Source organism: Nuphar pumila, chromosome 16 (assembly GCF_984573655.1).
Source record: "Nuphar pumila chromosome 16, dmNupPumi1.hap1.1, whole genome shotgun sequence".
Taxonomy (NCBI): domain Eukaryota; kingdom Viridiplantae; phylum Streptophyta; class Magnoliopsida; order Nymphaeales; family Nymphaeaceae; genus Nuphar; species Nuphar pumila.
The window spans coordinates 2,168,576-2,191,294 of record NC_143264.1 but is presented as its reverse complement, the minus strand read 5'-3'; the positions used below and the strand labels follow the sequence as shown (position 1 = coordinate 2,191,294).

Sequence of the window (22,719 nt, the reverse complement as noted above, 5' to 3'; positions counted from 1 at the left end):
TAATACCACATGGCTAACAGTAACAATGTAACATATGGATCTTGAATTGGTGACTTTTTACCATAAGATGAGACGTGTTATTAAACAATAAAAAACTATTACCAATTATTTTAATCTGTAATTTTTACCAATTACCGATTTATATTCCCCCTTTCCCTAGAGCCAGTTTAGTCCAAATGACCAATCTACAAGCAATTTTCATACGCCCTTCTAAATCACCTCAATCATTCACGCCCTACTCTAACCAAATCAAAATCCCAATCTCTAAAGTTCCAAGTATACCACAAAAACCCTTCATAGAAGACAAAAACAAACACTTACTAGCAATATCATTTTTTCCAAAAAGAGGGTAATATTGGGACACTTGCTACTCCCCATGACGACACAAACAAACGCCTAAAAGTACTCTCTCTCTCTCTCTCTCTCTCCCGCCAGCCCCTATTTCAACCGACGCACCCCTTTCTTTTTTTATTCTTCTCTTTCTCTGAGCGGTTGTTTTTCTACAAATGGTCGCTCCCACCATCCCCTGTTTCTGCAATTAAGGGACTACCAAGAATCCTCTGCTCTGTGATTAAGGGGGGAGGAAGAGGGGGCAAGAGAGTTTTGCTTGCTTGCTCCTTTTAGACGACCAACAGAGCCTAAAAGGTGTCGATGGGTCGGAAGGAGCGAAATGGGAGGAAACGGGTTCCAAAGAATCCGGCGGTAGGCCCCACGACACTGAACGCCGATCCCTGGAGGGGAGGATCGCCGGGTTTCCTCACCAACCCCGAGTTGTTGCGGTCCTTAGCCTCCCTCTCCCTCTTCAACCCTCCCAGTACGTGTAAACACCATCTAACTTGAAGCTTTGTCTGTTTCTTCCTTTTTTAATCTCTCTCTCTCTCTCTCTCCTTTTTTCTCTTGTTTCTTTTAACTCTTTTCTAATATTGTTGGGATTTTGCTAATCAGTTACTTGGTTGGATTTTTCTCTGTCATTGATATTATGGGTACCATGATAGCCGATACAGTTATATGCTGCATGCTGAATGTTTACATGGGTTTAGTCTAGAGGGACAGGAAGACCAAGAATTCTTTTAGATTAAAGGAACCGTTTTCACATAAATCAAGAACACAAAGATTCAGAGCAGCAACAGTGATCAAAATAACCCAAGGCCCTTTTGTCCTCTTGGTTAAAACCCTGAAAGTTCAAAGCAAAAAAAATCGTTCCTTCTCTGGAATTCGTGAGACTCATATGAAACTATACCATTGGGTTTTGAGCCTGCAACGTCTCAACACAAGGTGACGTGCACTAGCTGCTCCTACCAGACAACCGGAGCCCCCGTTGGTGTGAGTCTCCTGTATCTCTAAGCAAAGCACTCATAAAAAATGAAAACTTCAGGCTTCATATGTTAGTCAGCAGATCTTAATATTGCAGTTCATACTATGCCCTTATTAATGCAAGGAGCTGACGCTTATGAGAATGGAACCCTAGCCACCCGCCTAGTGGCCAAGATCCCTCCACTGCCCCCAAATTTCTTGGCGCTGGGGTGGCTATAAATTAAGCGTGTGAGGTGGAATTGTGGGCTCATTAGTTTTGATCCTTTCGTTTTACTAAGATAGCGTTTTCTTTCAAGTTTGTCAATTGTTATTTTTCACTTATTCAATTGAACATTGTTGTGGGAGAATTCCTTGTCTCACTACTCATTATGACTTAGAAGTATGCAAACACCGATCTTATGAACATTTCATATACTGTGTTAGGGTATCCAAACATGGGATTGGAGACAGTGGACAGATGGATCGGGCACTATTCGAGCTCCCATCGTATTCTTCTTGTTGGTGAAGGGGACTTCTCATTTTCTCTAAGTCTAGCAAAGGCTTTTGGTCATGCAAGAAATATGGTAGCTACTTCTCTTGATACCCCAGGTACCACTCTCTCTCTCTCTCTCTACACACACACGTGTAGTTAAAATCTAGACAAGAAACCATTTTCTGGATAGATTTGTTAGTTCTCTGTAATCAGAGAAACTTACTAGCGTTTGCAAATTTTGATATTAGTCATATAATCTTGGAGACCTGCGCTCTTAGTTGTAAAATTTGATACTGCTACTTTATGTACATAGAAATTCATTCACAGGGGTTTAAAACTTGATTTACCACTGCTTATTTTGTAGAAACTTTCAAGTTACATTGCACATTGACATTGATCATCCTAGAAATTTCCAAAAACTAGGTTATAGAATATTATATAGGTGATTCTGATTTACGTATTTGTTGCCATTTTACAGAAAACCTACGCGATAAATACCGATTTGCCATGGAGAATGTAAGGGAGCTGAGAGCATTAGGTTGCCGTGTTGGTCATGGGATTGATGTAAACACTATGACCAACAATGTCTTGTTGTGCTTGTGTTATCTAAAATTCGACAGGATCATCTTCAATTTCCCTCATGCAGGCTTTGAATATCCTGAAGAAGACATCAGGCAGATTAAGTGAGTTATAAACTCTGCTCAATGTGGTTATATTGTTTTTAGTTGTGCTGGTGCCAACATGTGACACTAAGTTTCTCATCTAAAATAAGGCTTCCAAGTTCCAACAGAACTTGTGAAGGCGACATCTCATGAGAATAAGAAGAGAATGAACTTGAAGACATAAGATCCATTTCATTCCAGCATGGGAGAATGAATTATAGTGGGCTGTGTCTCATTTTGAGTAGGAATAGAAGTTCTCATGGGAAATCTCTTTAATCTACTCAGTTTAGTGCTGATTAAAGCTCTCTCTCTCTCTCTCTCTCTCTCTCTCTCTCTCTCTCTTTCATTATTTAGAAAACCTTGAGACGGTTTATTCATGTTGGCACAAAGGCGTAGCTAGGGGGGGGCAGGACTGGGCTACAGCCCAGTCCTGCCCCCCAAAACAGTTAAAAAAAAATTATTTTTTTTAAAAGCCCAGTCCTAGCCCAGCCCTGATTCCATATGAAATAGATTTTTATCCATTTTTGTAGCCCAGCCCAGCCCTGACTGCAGCAAATAGTTTGATTCGCCCATATGAAATAGATTTTTATTAATAATTGTAGCCATTTTTTATTTTATCTCAAAAAAACATTTTTCGGGGGCGCTGCCCCCGAACCCCCGGCTGTCACACAAAATTTTTTTTTTTTGCTACACCCCTGTTTGCCCCCCCCCCCCCCCCCCCCTCACATGAATCCTAGCTACGCCACTGTGTTGGCATATACCCCATTGGCCGTGGGTATGTTAATGGCCAACCTAGCAGTCAGGAACCTTAATGTCACATTATTGTTGCTCATATTCGTCACTGTCTTGGAGGCCACAATGGAATCATTTGAAGAGACATATACATGACATGAAGAACATGATTTCCATGAAGTAATTTTTATATCATTTTCTTGATACAGTTTGTATGTTTTGCATTGTAGGCTGCACAGGAAATTGTTGAAGGGTTTCTTTGGAAACGCAAGGGAGATGCTTTGTGATGGTGGTGAAATTCATGTCACCCACAAGACATCACCTCCTTTTAGTGACTGGAATCTGCAGAAGAAAGCAGAAAAGAGCGGCCTCATCTTGGTAGAACGTGCTCCTTTTCGTATCTGTGATTATCCAGGTTATTTCAACAAGAGAGGGTATGGTGTGGTTAGCGACACATCATTTCCGGTAGGGAGGTGCAGCATTTTCAAGTTCAAGCTGAAACAATGAGAAACAGATCTAGGATTACTTCATTTTGCTTGTTGAATTGTAAGTAGATCGTGAATAGTATTATCTGCTGGTGCTTGGTGCTTGTAACTAGCTAGCTTAAATGGAGGCATGTACCGGGGTTCCCTGTCTGAAAGAAGGGATTATCATAGGTTTTATGTTAGCACTAATGCAAGATTTTATTGAGGAGCTTGTTCAAGCCTGACTTCAAGATTGAGCATTTAAGCGTTGTGGTTGGATGGATCTAATTGCTTTGTGGGACTATAATGCAAGATCCAAGTTTGGCTTGGCACCCTTCTAGCAATCCAACTATCTTGGTCAAGCTTTCTGTTTTCTGCCCGACTTTTCTCACCCAAATCTCAGTTTTTTCCTGTTTCTTATGCTACACGTGTACACAATGTAACGCCCAATATCTAACTCTTTTAATTAACACGGTATTAATGTATCGATATAGGAAGAAAATCCATAATAAAGGCATCAGCAAATGATAGTATCTATCCCAAACAAAGCAGCAATGTCCAGGAAATGAAGATGCACCGCTTGTGGCTCATCACGTTAAAGGGCTCAAAAAATAGGCTGTGCATTAAACAAGACTTGTTTAGGCTCGGTTGGAAGTGTATATATATATATATATATATATATATATAGAGAGAGAGAGAGAGAGAGAGAGAGAGAGAGAGAGAGAGAGAGAGAGAGAGAGAGAGTATTTGTTGCACACAATTGTATGTGCAATCTAGTAGCAAATTTTTTTTTTGTGAAATTTAAAGTTTTTTTGGCAGATCAAGCCCTAGAGATGTGATCCACATTGGTTTTTTTTAATAAGAAACATGTCTTGATTCATGTGTTTGCGACGTGCTAGAAGAATTTTCATGGGCTTTAAAAATCAATGTCCGAAATCTGTGATTCTTAACAAATAAACAATGCTGAACAATCTATGAGGTCCGATTGAGTTGATACAACTTGCATCAATGACATCCAAAACTTAACCGGCTTTTGGATAGAAAGAAGCATGCATGTTTTAGGATGGGTGTCCGTCAGAGAGATCAGCGGCCGGTGAGGCAGGGTTTTCCGGCAGGTCTTTTCAGCCACTTTCCCTGGATAGGCTCCACTCTATGGGGCATTCATCCGAGCAATTCCCTTTCTTGTAACCGCCTCTTCTGCAAGGGGGCTTTTCAAGATTTGTGTAGCCATCAAGGGATCAACCTTCGTGAGGCTTCCATGGATGGCTCCACACCCTCATGAATTGTTTTATAATGGATCCTTAGGCCCTGAAGGTATGCAGAAATGATTTCTCAATTAAATCTTAAATGCAGCAGCGAGGGCTCCTCTTGTTGGCAGGAGCAGTTAGTGCATGTCACATTGTGGTAGAGACTCTCCAAGCCAAGAAAGGTTCAAATCACTTTTAAAAATCAATTCTAGGTGTGTGTTTTTGCAAATCTGAGTCCAAAAATGTGATCTAAGTGGTAAAAAGCCAACACATATTTAGAATAGCTTCTTGAAAGTGATTTGGATGATTTGAACCTTCTTTGGCTTGAAGGTTTTACACATCAACATGCATCTTCATTGGTAGTGCTAATATTCTTATGGGTGCCTTTATTTGTTGCCATTGTGGATTGCATGATACTGGCTACAAGTATATGCAGCTTGAAAGCAAGCTTTTCATGCCTGCTTAGCGGTACTCTTTCAGTCGGCATTGAATTGCCTACTTCTTCTTCCAAGACCAAAATTTCCCGTCAGTCATCTGCCTTTTCAAATAGCTGAGGAATTCATACATCATCTCGCTTCAGTACCACAAGCAGCCCACGTTCTGCCCTGTTTTTGAGTTCCATGACTTTGTGTAAGTATCCCAGACAGTGCTATCATCTTTTGTTGTTTGTTCTGCACATACCAAACAACAAAATCCTTGATGAGTTTGGCTTGAGTCTAGCTCAGTTCAAATCTCATTCAAGATTCTATTTGGGACTATGCGGATGCTTGATGGTTGTCATTCTCAGTTATAATACATACGTATCATGTCACTCACATTCATGCATATGCCTTTATTGCATACATGCACGAATATGCATAATACATGCATTCTCATGCATGTCTCATTTGTATATATGTACATAATAACACACAAATAATATTTGTATGTATGACATGATTACATACATATACATATGTGTAGCATATCAACACTCAGTTATATACACCACCCTAATCACATATACTCCAAAATACACAAATATACTTACTGTATCTATGTTGTAATTGCATAATGAAACTGTACCTCTCTAGTCATGCCCTGTGTTCGAGGATTTTCCGAACTCCTTGAACTCAACACACACTTCAGCATAGTATCGACCACGTGTGGGTGCGACAATGATAGCGGCAATTGTGTTAGGGCGAGTACCTGACTATATGTATGAATAGCATGGCAGCAGTATGAGTGGAACCGTGGTGCATGACAAGTTCTTTCTTTCTACTCATCAAGTGTATGAAGCCCACCAAAGGGGCCCTCTATAACATGAACCACTCAGGGCTTGTTCACTTTATTCAGCAGTTTTGGATTTCAGAGTAATGGATTCCAAATGATTTTGTCTTGCAGAAGCATTCCAGTTATTTGAATGATGTGCTCATGCTAAACACTTTTTTTTTTAATTTATAACATGAAGGAACCACACCCAGCATGAAGACCTGGTTGCGCTGGCTCGTCCTACCATACCTATGGTTGTCGTCCTGGCAAAGTAAAACTTTGAGGCTAGGACCCCTGCCCTGGGAGCCTATGCTACGCATTGACTTCACGGAGGGGTGACACCCATGAGAATCCAACCCTGACGGCCTGTCTACAACGCCCAACCCCCCTTGGGGCTCATGATGTGTCAGACTCAATTTCAGTTACAACAAACATAGTTGCTTCAAGATGGTTATTTCCTACATAACTTTTGTACTCATATAAAGTTTTCCCAGAATTGGAACATTTTGCAGCTGCTCACCAAAGCAAACAGAAAGGGTTGCGAGGGTGCTCTGTTTTTCACTTCTTGTGTTACTCTGCAAATCATAGCTTTCTTTGTTTTATGGTTGTTTCTCTTAATCTTTGATGAGGGGCTATTTATTGTTTACTGTACTTTATATTTTAATGAAGATTTTATTTTTCAGTTAAAAAATCATCTTTTGGTTTCTAAAGTTCATGATTGATTCCTTTGATTATGATAAATACTTTTGTTTGCTTTGCTGTCTTTATAGGCATGAGGATCAAGAAATCCATCGTTCAAAAATGCGACTTGGGACTTCTATTTTCCTGCATGCTATGTTAAAATGACTGATCCTCTAACAAATGATATTTTTAGTGGTTCAATTTTTCTTTTCATTTTAAAAGGTACTCAGCATTCTATTCTTTCCTTTTCATCCCCTGCATCTGCATGGGTTTTGTACTAGTGTATATATATTTGCTATAATTGATTATTCCTACAATCTAGTTTGAATCTCAGGATGTGACTTTTTTGACACAATCTAACCTCATGTATTCAGCATGCTTGATTTAGTAGGAACCGACTCTTGGATCATATTTTTTAACTAAAAAACATGGTTTTATGAGTCATAAAAGATTGATGCCTTCATAGCCATTGATTTTTGAATTGCCAAAAATACCTGCTTACAGGTTGGATTCCGATGATCCAAAAGCTGGTTCCCACTAAATGAAGCATATAGATCACATGTATGGTATTAAATGTGAAAAAACAAACAAACAAAACAATTCTGTTCTTTTGCTAGGTAGATTGTGCTTACAATCGACTTTAGAAAATACTATATATGTGTGTGATATCTGCTCACAAGGGCTTCACTCATCTGACAAGGGTGACTATGAATGCCATCAAGTTGATAGGATATCATAAGTTCAAAACCCACGGGTGGCATCCCTTGCTGCAAGTTCAAAGCTGGGCCTACTTCCCTATAAGCAGGAAAGAGATCTGAAGGGTTTTACCATCCGGAGGCTAGCCAATATGGGGTCTGTGATGGGGGGGGGGGGGGGGCGATCTGGGTGGTTATCCCGAAAAAATGTGTGACATCCAGTAAAAGCCACGGTTTCTTTTGTTGGTTTAAATGTTTTAGTGCATTAAAACCCCACAAACGTGATTTAGGTGGTTAGTATTAAACAGGCTTTGTGTCACGGGCCTATTTCCTTCAATGGGCCAGCGTGGCGCGATGGTCCTTCCCACCGCCGCAAGCCTACTTGTTAGCTCGCTTGCCGATCGCGGAAGCTTGTAATTAGAGTGCAAGAGAGCAAGACAGAATAGAGGGAGAGAAATTGCAATCACAAGAAGCAATCACAACGAGGGTGAACAAAAGAAAGCTCAACGCATTTACTTCATTCACAATTTTGCCCGCAGGCCATTACAGTTCAAGTATACGGGCTGCCCCTTCGGGGTATTGATTCACCTGAACCGGGCAGCTTACATCAGACTCAACAAAAGCAAAACAGACTCTAAGCGCAACTGTACACTGTAAGTCGCAAGGGAACATGCTCCCCCCTTCAAATCATGCACCATCCTCGGCGCCATCTATTTCGTGGTAAGCCCTGACTTCAGCCGGGTAGCGGCTGTTTATTCGAAATGCAGGCTCCCACGTTGGTTCCGCTGTTTCCTCCCACTACACCAAGTATTTCTTCGCTTGCCCCAAGTAGTTGACCTTGTGGCGAAGGATCTGTCTGAGGTGCTTCTCGGCCCGTTGTACTGCCGGGGCCCTCTGCATGATGAGAGCGCGTTGTGGCACACTGCGTTCCGGGTCTCCATCATCTGGATGGAACTGCTTGAGGTTGCACACGTGGAACACCGGGTGCACCTTGAAGTCTGGGGGCAACTCCAGCTTGTATGCCAGCTTACCCACCTTCTTTGTGATGGTGAAGGGTCCCTCATACTTTCTGAGTAGCCCGCGGTGCCGCCTGCGGAAGATGTCTGTGCGACCAGGATATAGTTTCACCAACACTTGGTCCCCAACTTGGAACCCTGCGGGCCGACGGTGTTTGTCCGCCCACTTCTTCATTCTCTTTGCTGCTTTGTGTAAGAATGCCTTCGCCAACTCATTCTGCTCGTGCCAATCGCGAACAAACTGATAGGCGAAGGACTGCTGCCCCGTGGCTATCTCAAACGGACTGTGACCTGAAGACTCGCTCTTCTGCAGATTATAACAAAACTGTGCCACATCAAGGAGCTTCACCCAATTTTTCTGATTGGCACTAACAAAGTGCCTAAGGTACTGCTCCAGTATCCCGTTGATGTGCTCTGTCTGCCCATTTGTCTGCGGATGGAAGCTTGTTGAAAACAGAAAATCAGTGCCAAGTAGCCGAAATACTTCACGTCAGAACTTACCCGTGAAGCGAGCATCGCGATCACTCACAATGCTCTTTGGTATGCCCCAGTGCTTCACCACATGCTTTACGAACAATTCTGCAGTCTTCTCTGCAGGGCACTCCTTGGAAGCTGGGATGAAGGTGGCATACTTTGAGAAACGATCCACCATGACCAAAATAGAACTGAGGCCCTCTACCTTTGGCAGACTAACAATAAAGTCCATAGAGATGCTATCCCAAGGACGTTCTGGAATTGGTAGAGGCTCAAGGAGACCGGCAACCTTCTGGTTTGTCCCCTTATCTTGCTGGGAGATGAGGCATGTTCGCACATACCCCTCAACATCGTCCCTCATCTGCGACTAATAGTAGCCGCGCTCAAGGAGTGCTAAGGTCCGCTCCTGACTAGGATGGCCGGCCCATAGTGTATCATGGCACTCCTTAAGCAATTCTCGGCGGAGGCTTCCCCACCGTGGTACGAAGATGCGTCCCCCTTTTATTACGAGGAGGCCATCCTGTAGCCAAAATCATCGAGTCTTCCCTGCCTGGGCCAGAGAAACAAGGTGTTGTGCGGTCGGATCCTGCTGCGTACCTTCACGGATGCAGCTCAACAATGCGCCCTCCAAGTGCACCTCAAAAGGCTCCGCGCGCACAGCCGCCAGTTCAACCCTACGGCTCAAGGCATCCGCCACAACATTGGTCTTTCCAACCTTGTACTCCAAGGCAAAGTCAAACTCAGCCAAAAACATCTGCCATCGAGCTTGTTTAGGCGTTAACTTCTTCTGCGTCTGAAAATAGCTCGTGGCCACATTGTCCGTCTTGACGACGAACTCAGCACCCAAAAGGTAGTGCTGCCAGGTCCTGAGGCAATACACAATGGCGGTCATCTCACGTTCATGCACTGTGTAACGCCTCTCTGCATCTTTCAGCTTGCGACTCTCATATGCGATCGGATGACCATCTTGCATAATAACTCCGCCAATGGCAAAGTCTGAGGCATCCGTGTGGACTTCAAAGGGTCTCGAATGATCAGGCAGTCGCAGCACTGACTCCCTCACTAAGGCTTTCTTCAAGCCATCGAAGGCATCTTGGCACGCTCCTGTCCAAAGCCATACCCGATTCTTCTTTAGCAAATCTGTGAGGGGCACAACAATGAGGGAATAGCCTTCGATGAAACGCCGATAATAGTTTGCCAAACCAAGGAATGACCGCAATTCTGGCACTTTGCTTGGCGGAACCCATTCCTGGATGGCCCTTATCTTCTGCTCATCCATACGCAGCATACAACGCCCCACAACGTGGCTAAGGAAGCTGATCTCCTCCTGCCCGAAGAGACACTTCTCTCGTTTGACACAGAGGTCATTCTCCTTCAGCACCTGAAACACTGTTCGCAAATGCCCGACATGTTCCTCCATGTTGTTGTTGTAAATCACGATATCATCCAGGTAGACTACCACGAACTTGTCTAAGTAAGGGTAGAAGATCTGGTTCATTAAAGTCGTGAACGTGGCTGGAGCAATTGTCAGCCTGAATGACATTACTAGAAATTCGTAAGCACCATAGCGGGTGACACAAGTTGTTTTCGGCTCATCACCTTCAGCAATCCTCACCTGCCAGTAACCCGATCGCAGATCTAGCTTGGAAAAGATATGGGCACTGCCTAGCTGATCGAACAAGTCCGCTATCAATGGCAATGGGTACTTGTTCTTCACTGTGACCTTGTTCAAAGCACGGTAATCCACACATAACTGTTTAGAGCCATCATGTTTCATCTGAAAAAGGACTGGGGCACCAAATGAGGCTTTTGATGGACGAACAATGCCTGCGTCCAACATCTCGTCTAGCTGCCTACGCAGCTCCTTCAGCTCAGCTGGCCCCATACGGTATGGAAACATTGCGGGAGGCTTCACTCCCAGGGTCAACTCAATCTTGTGGTCGACCTCACGTCTTGGCGGAAGACGCTTTGGCAATTCCGGAGGCATCACCCCCCGAAACTCCTCCAATAGTAGGGCTAGGGTCGGCGGCACTGCTGCTTCTACCGTCTCTTCTTCTGCGCGCACTGCCACTAAGAATGTTTGTTCCCCATGCTTGACACCCTTCTTCAGTTGCATTGCCGATAACACTGAGGACTTGCCTTTCTGCGTAAGGCACTGCACTGTGTGGGACAAGTCTGACCCCATGATCGTCAACATGTTAAACTTTGGCAGCATCATAACATTCTGGCTTCGCAGAAACTCCATACCTAGAATCACCTTGAAATCGTCCAGGGGCACCACAGAGAAGTTGGCTTTGCCGACCCAACTCCCCACTTGAGTAGCCACATCTCTTGCTTCACCGAGGATAGGCTTGGCCTCAGAGTTTACAGTTTTGATAGTCCTCTGCTTTGGCCCAGATTTCAAGCCCAACCGCTCTGCCTCTTCCCGCGAGACAAAGTTGTGTGTGGCCCCGGAGTCTATCATTGCTGAAGTAGACTTTCCATTCATAATGACTTCTACGTACATAAGTTCCTTACTGACCTGCATGTTCTTAGCTGCGCAACTTCTAGCTGCGTTAATCGATCGCATGACCCACATCCTTGGTTGTATGGTCTCAGTGTCATTGCATTCAGTATCGCTGCATTCTTCCTGTGCAGCATTGGCTTGCCCGTCGTCCTTTACAAGGCGCTTTGGGTACTGCCTGGCGATATGTCTATCGCCACAGAACCAGCATGTCACAACTGCACCCTTGTTGTTGTTGTTATGCTTTGTGAAGTTCTGTTTCTTTTCGGATTGATGACGTGTCGACGCCTCACCTTTATCGTTGCGCTGCTCATCCTTCTTGCCTCCGTGGTCAGGCTTCTTCCCAACTTTGGTTGATGGGGTGAAAGGCTTATGCTGAGTGTCAACTAAGCGCTCGGCTGCCACATATGCATCTTCCAAAATACGGGGGTTGCTTCTTTCCACTTCAGACTGTGCCCATGACTGAAGTCCCACAATGAACCAGTTGAGCATGTCGTCTTCTGACATGTTAGGTATCTCCAGCATAAGCTTCTGGAACGTTCTGACCTAGTCTTGCAACGAACCAGTGTGTTTGAGCTCACGAACCATTCGGTATGCCTGTCTCTGCGGATTTCTTGGCATGAAGTAGTTGCGCAACTCCATTTTGAAGTCATCAAAGGTGTCTATCACACATTGACCCCTCTCCATGTCATTTCGCTTCGGCCTCCACCAAGTGATAGCATCTCCATCAAGTAAGGCCGCTGCAGCCTTAATCCTCAGATCTTTAAGGGTCACATTTTGGATATCCAAGTAGTCTTCTACTTGGAACAAGAAGTTCTCAATGGCCTTGCTGTCATGAGAACCATTGAATTTTGCGGGTCTTGGCACATCAATCCTTGATGGCCTCTCACCATTTCCGCCATTTAGAGTCACCGTCCGCTGCAACGTACGGTTCTTCAACTGAAGCTCCCCTACTTCAGTCTGCAAGTCGGTCACTGTAGTCGTCAACGAAGTGACCTGCCCCATTAGTAAGTTTACCTGCTCTTGCAGGCTTTTCACCACATCATTCAATCCATTGAATGATTCACATGCGCGTGAAATAGCTTCCTCATGCGAAGTCACCTCTTCCACCAGCTTGTTAACAGTTGCAACCAACTCTTCTTGGCCCTGAGGTGAATCCATCTCCTCAGCTTCGGCAACTGCCTTGCCTTTGATGTTGCGCAAGTTTTGATAAGGCGCCACGATGTCTTGCTCACAAATCGCAGCCTGTCGGCGTGTCTGTCGACACCGACTCCGGAGTCCCTTCCCCAGCACGAGAACGGGCTCTGGTACCACTTGTCACGGGCCTATTTCCTTCAATGGGCCAGCGCGGCGCGACGGTCCTTCCCACCGCCGCAAGCCTACTTGCCAGCTCGCTTGCCAATCGCGGAAGCTTGTAATCAAAGTGCAAGAGAGCAAGAGAGAATAGAGGGAGAGAAATTGCAATCACAAGAAGCAATCACAACGAGGGTGAACAAAAGAAAACTCAACACATTTACTTCATTCACAATTTTGCCCGCAGGCCATTACAGTTCAAGTATACGGGCTGCTCCTTCGGGGTATTAATTCACCTGAACCGGGCAGCTTACATCAGACTCAACAAAAGCAAAACAAACTCTAAGCACAACTGTACACTGTAAGTCGCAAGGAAACACTTTGCATCATATGATTTTAGTGCAAGACTATAGTACAAAATTTTGATCAGTGAAAAGATTATGTTTTTATGTCCAAATGAAAAATGCAACCTAGGGTGCAACTGTGCTATGATTAACCATGCAAGATTAAAAACGCATGAAAAAAAGAAAAAAACTGAGAGAATAGAGCAGAGGCAGCCATGGCAGAGATGTTAGCCAGAGAGAATGTGACTCTCCACGAGACGACGAGAGACAAGACAAGCGTCTGAGAAAATAGAGCAGACTGCTTCCAGTTTATGCTGTTCTGAGATGACGGCACCGCTGAGGTCAACTGCGTAGCCAGCAAGGTGGTTGTTATGGTGCTGAGATGATGGCACCGGATCAAACCCTGCTGGCACACGGGTGTGTCATTAAGCTGGACCACGTAAAGTAGCGTGGTCGTTGAGAGCCACCCAGGTTTTTCTCGCTTGGGCCTGTTTGGGATTGGTAGCTGGGGTGAGTGTTTACGGAGTTTATGCATTTTAGAAAGTGGTAGCTGCCAAATCCATCTTTACTGGAAATACAAATAAGAAAAGGCCTCACATCCCATCCCAAATGCATAAACGCCCATGGTCGTTTGACCAAGATTTTGTCTAGAGAACACCAAATGCAGTTTCCCATGAGGATGGCTGCTGCCGTTCCATTCACCTGTTGCGCTTCACGAGCCTCTTTTAATTCGATGGGAGTAGCCTAAACGCCGGCCATAGCAGGTGTTCCAGAAAAAAGAAAAGTTCATAAAATCTAATTAATAAGGCTATGCACTATATATACTTGAAACACAACTATTCAACCGAGACCTCTTCCTTGGTACTGTGCAGTACTGGTAGGAAGGGTTGTTCATTCAATTGATAACAAGTTATGTTAACAATAGATGAAATAGTGGATTCCAATATTGAGAAGAAAGATGACAACCCAAAAGAAAAGAAGAGAGGACATTACACGAGCTCCCAAAGGATTCTCCTTGTTGGTGAAGGCGACTTCTCATTTTCCCTCAGTTTGGCAAGGGCCTTTGGATCTGCAAATAATATGGTGGCCACATCTCTAGACTCTGAAGGTATCATGTCTTCTTTCCATTATATGTTTCCTTTTTCTTTAAATGTATCATTGGTATAATGGCATGATTTCAACGAAAAGTAATTTAACATGAAGTCAAGTGCTTATCTCTTCTGATACACAGCCTGTTTGACTACTGAAAGCGGGTTTCTAGTCATCAATCTTAATGAAAGATTTTTTTATGTAGCACTGCAGCCGCTGCTGATAGCCACCCATCTCAACTTTTCTCGAGATGTAGACCACACCCATCTTGAGAAATGCCAAGATGAGTGGCTTTCAGTGGCGCCGCATCATGCAGCACCACTGCATAAAATGTGAACACTTTATCTATATACACTGACCTATTTGTTTCTCCTGCCAATGTTTGGAAGGTACACTCTCTTTTAAATATGGTTCTGCCAATGAGAATTTGGTAGAGCTTCGAAGGTTGGGCTGCGAGCTTCTTCACGGAATCGATGCAACGTCGATGAGCAAGGATTCTCGTCTCAGCACCATGAGATTTGATAGAATCGTCTTCAACTTTCCTTATGCTGGCTTTTTATACAATGAGACTTCACCCTTCCAAATTGAGTGAGTTCCAAAGAGTGGAAACATCTTGAGCCAGTGAAAGTGCGGCTTCTCATCGACTAACCCACTTCCTGCAGGCCTGTGTCTATGTATATCTATCTCAAGGCGTGGTAAGGTGGTCGGGACCGAGTACATTAAAAAGCACTCGGTCCACACAAAGCACAGAAAAAAGCCATGATGGGTGTATGGAAAATACAAACCGTGTAAATCACAAAACACAGAAAATCGCTACCTGCCTGGCAATTTTCTGTGACGTGTGTACTCGGGCCCGATCAATGGGTCTGCTATGGTCTAGTTATGACCCATTAAAAACTACACCAATGCCAAGTGTCTCGTTACCATAATTTCCCCACTGAAGCAAAATCTTGTAATAAAAAATTTTGGTTTTCACAGGAACATTAGCATCTCCATGTGTGTGTATTAAAAATGCGGAAAACATATAAGAATGTAGATAAACCATATAATAAAATATAAGTGTTAACATTATCATAAGATCTTCGATATTAAGATCTAAAAATATCATTTTTTGGGGTACTATATATATCAGGATTGGAAAAATCTTCGATAAAATCTCAATATTTTCATTGCTAATATTTGGGACTATGATGTAGATCTAGACCCTGTTTAGCTCTCCATATTAAGATCATGACCCTGTTTAACTGCACAAAACTCTCTCTTATCTTAATTTATGAGCCCGCTGTTTCTGAGATGGCCATATATATTGTTGGTGAGATTAATCACCGTTGCTATATAGGTTGCACAGAGATCTATTGAAGGGATTCTTCAAGAACGCGGTGGAATTGCTCTCGGATGATGGGGAAATCCATGTTACCCACAAGGAGGGCCATCCATATAACAAGTGGAATTTGGAGGAAGCAGCTGAGGAGTGCGGATTGGCCCTCACAGAAACTGATCCCTTCTGTCTGTTTACGTACCCTGGCTACATCAACAAGAGGGGAAGCGGGATTCGTTGTAATGAAACATTTCCCGTTGGATTATCGAGTACCTTCAAGTTCAAGTTAAGGCACCAACCAACTCCAGTGGTGTCCTTCACACAGGTTGATGAACCTAGCTAAGGTGTCCTGTGATGCATTTTGTAGTTTTGTGACGGAGTGTTCTGACAAGAGTTTAAGGGAAATTGGTGTGATTTTGTTAAGCAAGGAACCTAACTAAATGCATGTAACAATTGTTCAAGCATACTACTAATGCATCTAGCATGTTACAACCTGACTAGACCAAAAGTGGGGCTTGGTCAAACAGGCGTGAAACAAAATGTCTGTCAGTTCTCTATTAAGGGCGTGTTTGTTGCACCGAAGAACAAAAAATCACTCTTTGGGTTGCTTTTTTTTTTGAAAGGCAAGCTGGGGTTGGACAGACCCCTACCAGTTATACAATGATACCATTGGGATTCGATCTTACAACGTCCCAATTAGAGTTTGTTTTAAGGAGAAATCGATGAGAGCTTCTCCCCAAAGATCAGGTGCAATGTGATTGCATTTAGTGTGCTGCTCCACTTGATCACTCACCATCTTTGAGATACAGTCTGTCAGTTGTGGGCCTCAACGGTGGATGTAAGGTGATCAGGAACAGAAGCACACGAAAAGTGTGCGATCACGTTACACCTGATCTGCTCTTAAAAAACGAGCAGATTATAAAAGAGATGACGGGTGAGCCAGATTCATCCTCAATTTGGTTTTGGGGATCAAGGGTATTTTAATAAATTGGAATCGCGAGGATAAGGCTGACACAAGAGAGGACAGGTATACCCCCTCACAATCATAAGACTTATCTGTTAGGACTGGATCCTCTCTCCAATAATTTTGCCCCCTGAATGATTTGGTAGGACCAAGGGTAAATGAGCCAAGCTTGAGGTGCTCAAGTTCGGCTTGTACTTATGGCGAAGCCGTCTTTGGTTTCTAACTTCTGCCAGGATCGATCGAGCCTGAATGAGTTGAGCTCAAGATTGTTTACAAAAAAAACAACAGCCAACATTTCTAAGTTGGAAGAGATAATTTGAAGTCTTAAACCTCTAAGACCAGCTTGTGGTGGCTCGCTTGTAAAAATAATGGATATATATATATATAGCAATTGGTATCTGCGAAATCCATGGTACCAAATTCGTGGTCAAATGTACTGACGATCATGCGCGTTGATGGATGGCCAGTGCAGAAAAAAAAATGTGTTTTTGACAAGTTTTTCTACCGAAGGGGCATCAGCAACAAAATTGTCGCCACTAATGCTCTTAAAGGAAACACGAGCATTAGCAGCAACAAAAATCACCCCTAATGACCTTTGGTGGCCCTTTTTATTGCTACTAATGCTTAGCAGCGATAATTTTGTTGCTTCCTTCAGCGGAAAAACTCATCATTTTGATTCTGTTTTTTTTTAGCACGACAGTCGATCAACGCACTATGGACGTTCAATGCATGCTATTGACCACTGAAATCATGTCAAAAGAATTCTTCAATATCTTAAGAGAAGCGTGACGGTCTTCATATCCATAAAAGTAAATCATTGCAATTATCAGGTTGATCTGTGCCCAGATGATAGGCGCTCAACTTCAACTGGTGGCTACTTTACCTTGGCATAAACTTACTTTTTTTAAACTCACCAAATCAAGAAACTATTGCTAAATCCAACATTGAAGCTGAATATAAGGCTTTAGCAGTTGTATATGAGCTTACATGGTTGGGGTCAAACAAGATGAAACTCCTATACCGTATGGTGGTATAATCTCCGGTCACATATCTTGCTGCAAACCTAATATTTCATGATCGTATGAAGCATATTAAAATGGACTTTCATTTTGTGAGTGAAAAGTCAAAAAAAGAGAGCTTGAGGTCAAGTTGATTACATCAAAAAGACACTCGGTAGTTTGAGTTGAGTAGAAGCAACATATCATTCACCTCTTCTATGTCCTGAGAGTGAGAGTGAGAGAGATTAGTCATGGTGAACTGGATCCAATCTGTTTCAACCCTTTATCATACTCTGACAAATTTGACAACATTCATATATAAACTAGGGCCATAAATGATTCAAACTTTGATTGGATATGTATATAATTGGATCTAAGCTCATTAAGCAAGGCCAAGGCTTTGAACAATTAAGTTGGATCGCAGTTGGACTAGACCTGGTTTTGAGGTGTTGTTCATGGTTTGGGTTTGGATCCATTCAGATATTGTTTAGATAGGAGCTTACTTTAGTTTGCAAGAGCTAAACGGTAAAATTTCTTTTCAAATAATTTACATGTAGAATTTCCGAGTCCACCTACTTGTGAATTTATCACAATAAAATCACAATTTTCACAACAATTTTGACATAGGTTCATGATCAAATATAGATCATTATAAAGTAATTTTTCATTTGAAATTGGATAAAAAAACAGTAGGCTATTGCCGTCTCTCTCTCTCCCTCTGATGTGCACATGCCACATACACACGTAAATGAACAGTACTTGTGCATTGCCAATGGGTTGGATTTATGTCAAGACACCTGAGAACCTTAATCCACATAAATGGATGTGATTAAAAAACATAGAAAATATACTTGGTTGTTTTTGGGTTGATCCAAAGATAAGGCTGGAGAGAGAGAGAGAGAGAGAGAGAGAGAGAGAGAGAGAGAGAGAGAGAGAGAGCCGAAAAAGGATTTCAACATAGCCACATAAAGGGTCAACAAAGTTTAACTCAAAGAGAACAAAAGCAGAAAAACAAAAACAAAACAGAAATAAGCAGACAAACGAAAAAAAGCAGCTCACGCAGGAGCCACATAACCAATAAAATCTGGAGAGAGTGGAGCGACAACAAAAGGAAACATTAGATCCGGATCGAAGATGAATACGTAGAATCGCGTAAACGTCCACTAGGATTTTTTGAGCAAGAAGATTAATGTCGACCAAAGATTCTCGAAAAAGGGCATCGTTGTGCACCATCCAAACGAACCACCAAGTGGTAAACAACCACGACCTCCAGATTAACAGCCACCGCTTACTACACCGAAGGCAGACCAGACCCAAGATGAGGTCTAGTGCAAAGGACTCCTCCATAACCAGGACTTCCCGGTGCCTCCAAGTCCTATGAAAGATCTCCACAAAGGTAGGACAAGACCAGAAGATGTGAAATGAGGAATCTTCAACAGCATGACAAAGCACACACCAACTCGAAAGCTGGAAGCCTCATCTCTTTAATGTAGAGTGTGTTTGAACCTTATCGTACAAGATTAACCAAGCCAGGATCCGAAAATGAGGTGAAGGGCCCTTCACCCAGAGCGCAGATTCGGGCAACTAGGCCACCTCCGGAGGAAGCAACGATCTATAGACTTTGTTGGTCAGGAACTTCTCGATAGGAGGAATAGCCCAATGCACCTAGTTACCAATATCGGCGGGATCATCAAAATTATCGTTGAAGAAAGCTAGAGCCGACAACCACGACTCACACAGATAGAAAAACGCTTCACACCGCGAGTGTTGAAAGATCGAAAGGACAGAAGAAGACCCATACTTAGAGAGAAGAAGTGTACGCAAGGATTATCAGGTTGATGAGCAAGCCATCATTGCTTAGAGACCAGGGCAATACTCTTTAGTCTGGGCGTAGAAACACCTAAATCGGCCATAGAATGCGGCAAGACCACCATATGCTAGCCAACCAGGTGGCACTTACCCTTGAGATGACACTCAGACCAAAGGAAGCCTATCAGCAGACGCGTCAGCTATTTCTCTACACCCATAGGCATTAGAAACATGGACATGAAGAATTCTGGAATGGTCTAGAGAACGTGCTTCACTTAAGTTAGGCGGCCAACATACGAGAGATAAGAAAGCTTGTCACGAGAATAATTTATGCTTAACTTTAAGAAGCGTCGGAGCTCAGGCCACAGAGAGAGAGATGAATGACGGTGATTTCAAAACACAAAAAATTTGTGTTTTGACATATCACCTAATTATATGTGAAGCAGAGGCTGCTAAAGCAGAATCGTTACCCAAAGAGAATGTCCCTTTCCAGATGATACTGCATGCCGCCTTTGTATTTTGACAGTTCTCCATGAGGCTAGGCTGCTTCCATCATAGTTTTAAAACTCATTGACTCATCACTAGGTTCATCCTTGAGTGACCCCTGACTCGAATAGATCTGGTCGTGTTAACTTTATATTTTATATAATATATATATATATATATATATATATATATATATATATATATACTATGTATATTTTATAATATTTTATCAATATATTATATATAATATGCATTATATGATATTTTTATAATATATTTAATGTATAATCAAAAGAGTATGGCATGACTACGGGCAGTGGAGTACTTGATCTCTTCTGCTAATCTCTGACTGTCTCGTAGCCAGTTTGGTTATATAGATATGTAGACTTGACCATTGAAAGCAAACACACAATATAAATAAAAAATGGTTGGCATGTGTTTGTGTAATGACAAACTGAAAATACACATGTTGTTGGTAGTAATAGCATGGATGTTCTTTGTTAAATATGCTTACATTATCAACATACTTCTTTACAGGCTTCTAGTCATTAATTTTTATATAGAGGTAATGTTTGCTACACTCATGGGTAACGAACCCCAAGTAAAAAAACAATTTTTTTTTCATTTTTTTAAAATGTTTGTGCACATCTTTGACCCCCTCCTGATGTGATCTGCATGTTAATTTGGTTTAGTAGAAAACTTTTGAATCATTATATGAGCTAGGCTTGAACAAGGTCTGTTAGGCTTAGATCAGTTGCTAACTTGCTGCAGGATTTTGTAGGTATATTTTATAAGATACAATCATATAATAATGTGTAAACGCATCGGTTGAAGGGCTGTTGGGCTTGGCTCAGCTCGTGTAGGCTCCTAAAAGCAGCGTATCTACATTGTATTATTTTACAAGACATGCATCATCTAATAATGTAAATTAGTTGATAGACATGACTCATTTTTAACCCCAAGAAATCCCACCGGGCACTAAGATCTATCACGCTGGCTCAGCCTGCCATACCTACGGTCATCGTTCTGGCAGCATAAAACTCCGAGGCCAGAACCCCTGCCCCCATGTCCTATGCTATGCATTGGCTTGCGAAGAGGGGGTGATGATGCCTATGAGAATCAAACCTTTTCTGCCCGTCAAGCAGCCCACTATGCCAGCCCTCGTTGGGGCAGATAGACATGACTCTAAATACAACAAAATAAAGTTCATTTCTTGGCTTTAGCATTTTTTTTTTAAATAATTATGTAGGAAAACCCTGGTTTAGGTGAATTGAGATCAGGTGCAATCCGATTGCATACTTCAAGTGTATTGTTGCCCATGATTACCCATCATCTAATGCCCCAAGCTGCTAGGTTGTATCCTAAAGATGGTAGATGAACAGGTGCAGCACAAACTTCTTTATGTGGTGGGATTATTACAAGAAAAATGCCAATTAGCGATAGAAATTTACGACAGAAATAATTCATCATAATTTTATGACGGATTAGTGAGAGAAAATGAGCCATCCTTAAAATTTGATTTAGTTGCGGGATTTACGATGGAACAATTCTGTCGCCAAATCCGATGCTAAGTAGCGACAGAATTACATTCATCGCAAACTATGTCGCAACTTAGCAATAGAATAACGATGGTTTTTTTCTGAAGCTACTTCGTCATTGATTAGCGACGGTGTTTGCAACAGAATATTTCTATCGCGAATCCGTTGCTAAGTAAGGTCGGCGTTGTCGACGAAATTGTTTCATCGTGAATCCGTCTTTAATTTTTGATGTAAAACGTCCATCTAGGGCATAGAATTAACTCTCCTCTCTCTCTCTCTCTCTCACCCACGCTGCTCGCCCCGGCCACCTACCTCTCTTTGGCAACCGCCACGCCCACCTCCCCCCTCCGGCCACCTCCTCCTCCCTGTGTCTGGCAGACACCCCGACGACCACGAGAACCCCCCCTCTTCGTGTCTCCTCTCGTTTCCCCAATGGCCACCAGCGACTAGAGCCACCGGCGACTGCACCGACGATCTCCCCATCGTCGTCCCTTACTGACATCGCTCTCCAAGAGGCTCCCTCGTCCGACGACCACTTTTCTGCTATGACACCTCCCAATTCAGCTCAAGTAACCTCTGACTCTCCTCTCTCTTTATGTTGCATCGCCAGCGAGAAAATCGCTGTTTTATGGGGTTGCGTTGTAGGAGCTCGACCCCTCCTCTCTTTTTTTCATTGCATCACCGACGACCTCCTTTTCCCAACGTACCTATTTTTTTTGTCAGGGAGAGGCCGAGCCCCCTCCCTGTCCTTCTGTCTTACGGGTTGCGCTGGAGGGGCTCGACCCCTCCCTTTTTTTTTTCCAGGGAGGGGCCGAGCCCCCTCCCTATTTTTTTTTTTGCCAGGGAGGTGCTGATCCCCCTCCCTATCTCCCTGTCTTACGGGATATGCGGGAGGGGCTGAGCCCCCTCCCCTATTTTTTTTCGCCAGGGAGGGGCCGAGCCCCCTCTCTGTTATTTTTTCGTTAGGGAGGGGCTGTGCCCCCTCCCTGTCTCCCTGTCTTACGGGATGAGAGGGAGTGGTCGAGCCCCCTCCCTTTTTTTTTCTCCAAGGAGGGGTCAAGCCTCCTCCCTATCTTACGGGATGCGAGGGAGGGACTCTGACCCCTCCCTGTTTCCTTTTTCGCCAGGGAGGGGTCGAGCATTCTCCTTGTATTGTTTTGTATATTTGTGCTTTGCAGGTACGTTGCTGTGTTAATTGCACGATGCTTAGTGCTAAGCATCACATGCGGCTAAAAATGCAAAGGCAAAAGTAATTCAAATCGGGTAAATACCCGTGGTGAGTAAGTGATGCAAGTGCATCATATGTTATTTAATTTCTTGGATGCAATACTTTTCTGTTCACACTCACTTAGTTGTAGATATCTTGAAC

At 43.2% G+C, this 22,719-nt stretch overlaps 1 protein-coding gene and 1 pseudogene across 1 annotated transcript; both read left to right on the top strand.

The window, feature by feature from the left end:
- The first annotated feature begins 459 nt into the window (after positions 1-459).
- LOC149812652 (uncharacterized protein At4g26485-like) lies at positions 460-3,895 on the top strand. The gene is made up of 4 exons (XM_089991920.1): positions 460-814; positions 1,738-1,902; positions 2,265-2,469; positions 3,411-3,895. Exons 1-4 carry the CDS (start codon positions 652-654, stop codon positions 3,685-3,687), a joined length of 810 nt encoding a protein of 269 aa, XP_089848046.1. The 5' UTR covers positions 460-651; the 3' UTR covers positions 3,688-3,895.
- A 10,165-nt stretch (positions 3,896-14,060) lies between these two features.
- LOC149812651 (uncharacterized protein At4g26485 pseudogene) lies at positions 14,061-15,898 on the top strand (annotated as a pseudogene).
- The last annotated feature ends 6,821 nt before the right edge of the window (positions 15,899-22,719 follow it).

Bases quoted from the DNA above. Each gene is read 5' to 3' on its own strand.
- LOC149812652 (XM_089991920.1), top strand. From the start codon at position 652: ATGGGTCGGAAGGAGCGAAATGGGAGGAAACGGGTTCCAAAGAATCCG. The intron at 815-1,737 runs GTACGTGTAAAC...ATACTGTGTTAG, and splicing joins CTCCCTCTTCAACCCTCCCA to GGTATCCAAACATGGGATTG. The intron at 2,470-3,410 runs GTGAGTTATAAA...TTTGCATTGTAG, and splicing joins GAAGACATCAGGCAGATTAA to GCTGCACAGGAAATTGTTGA.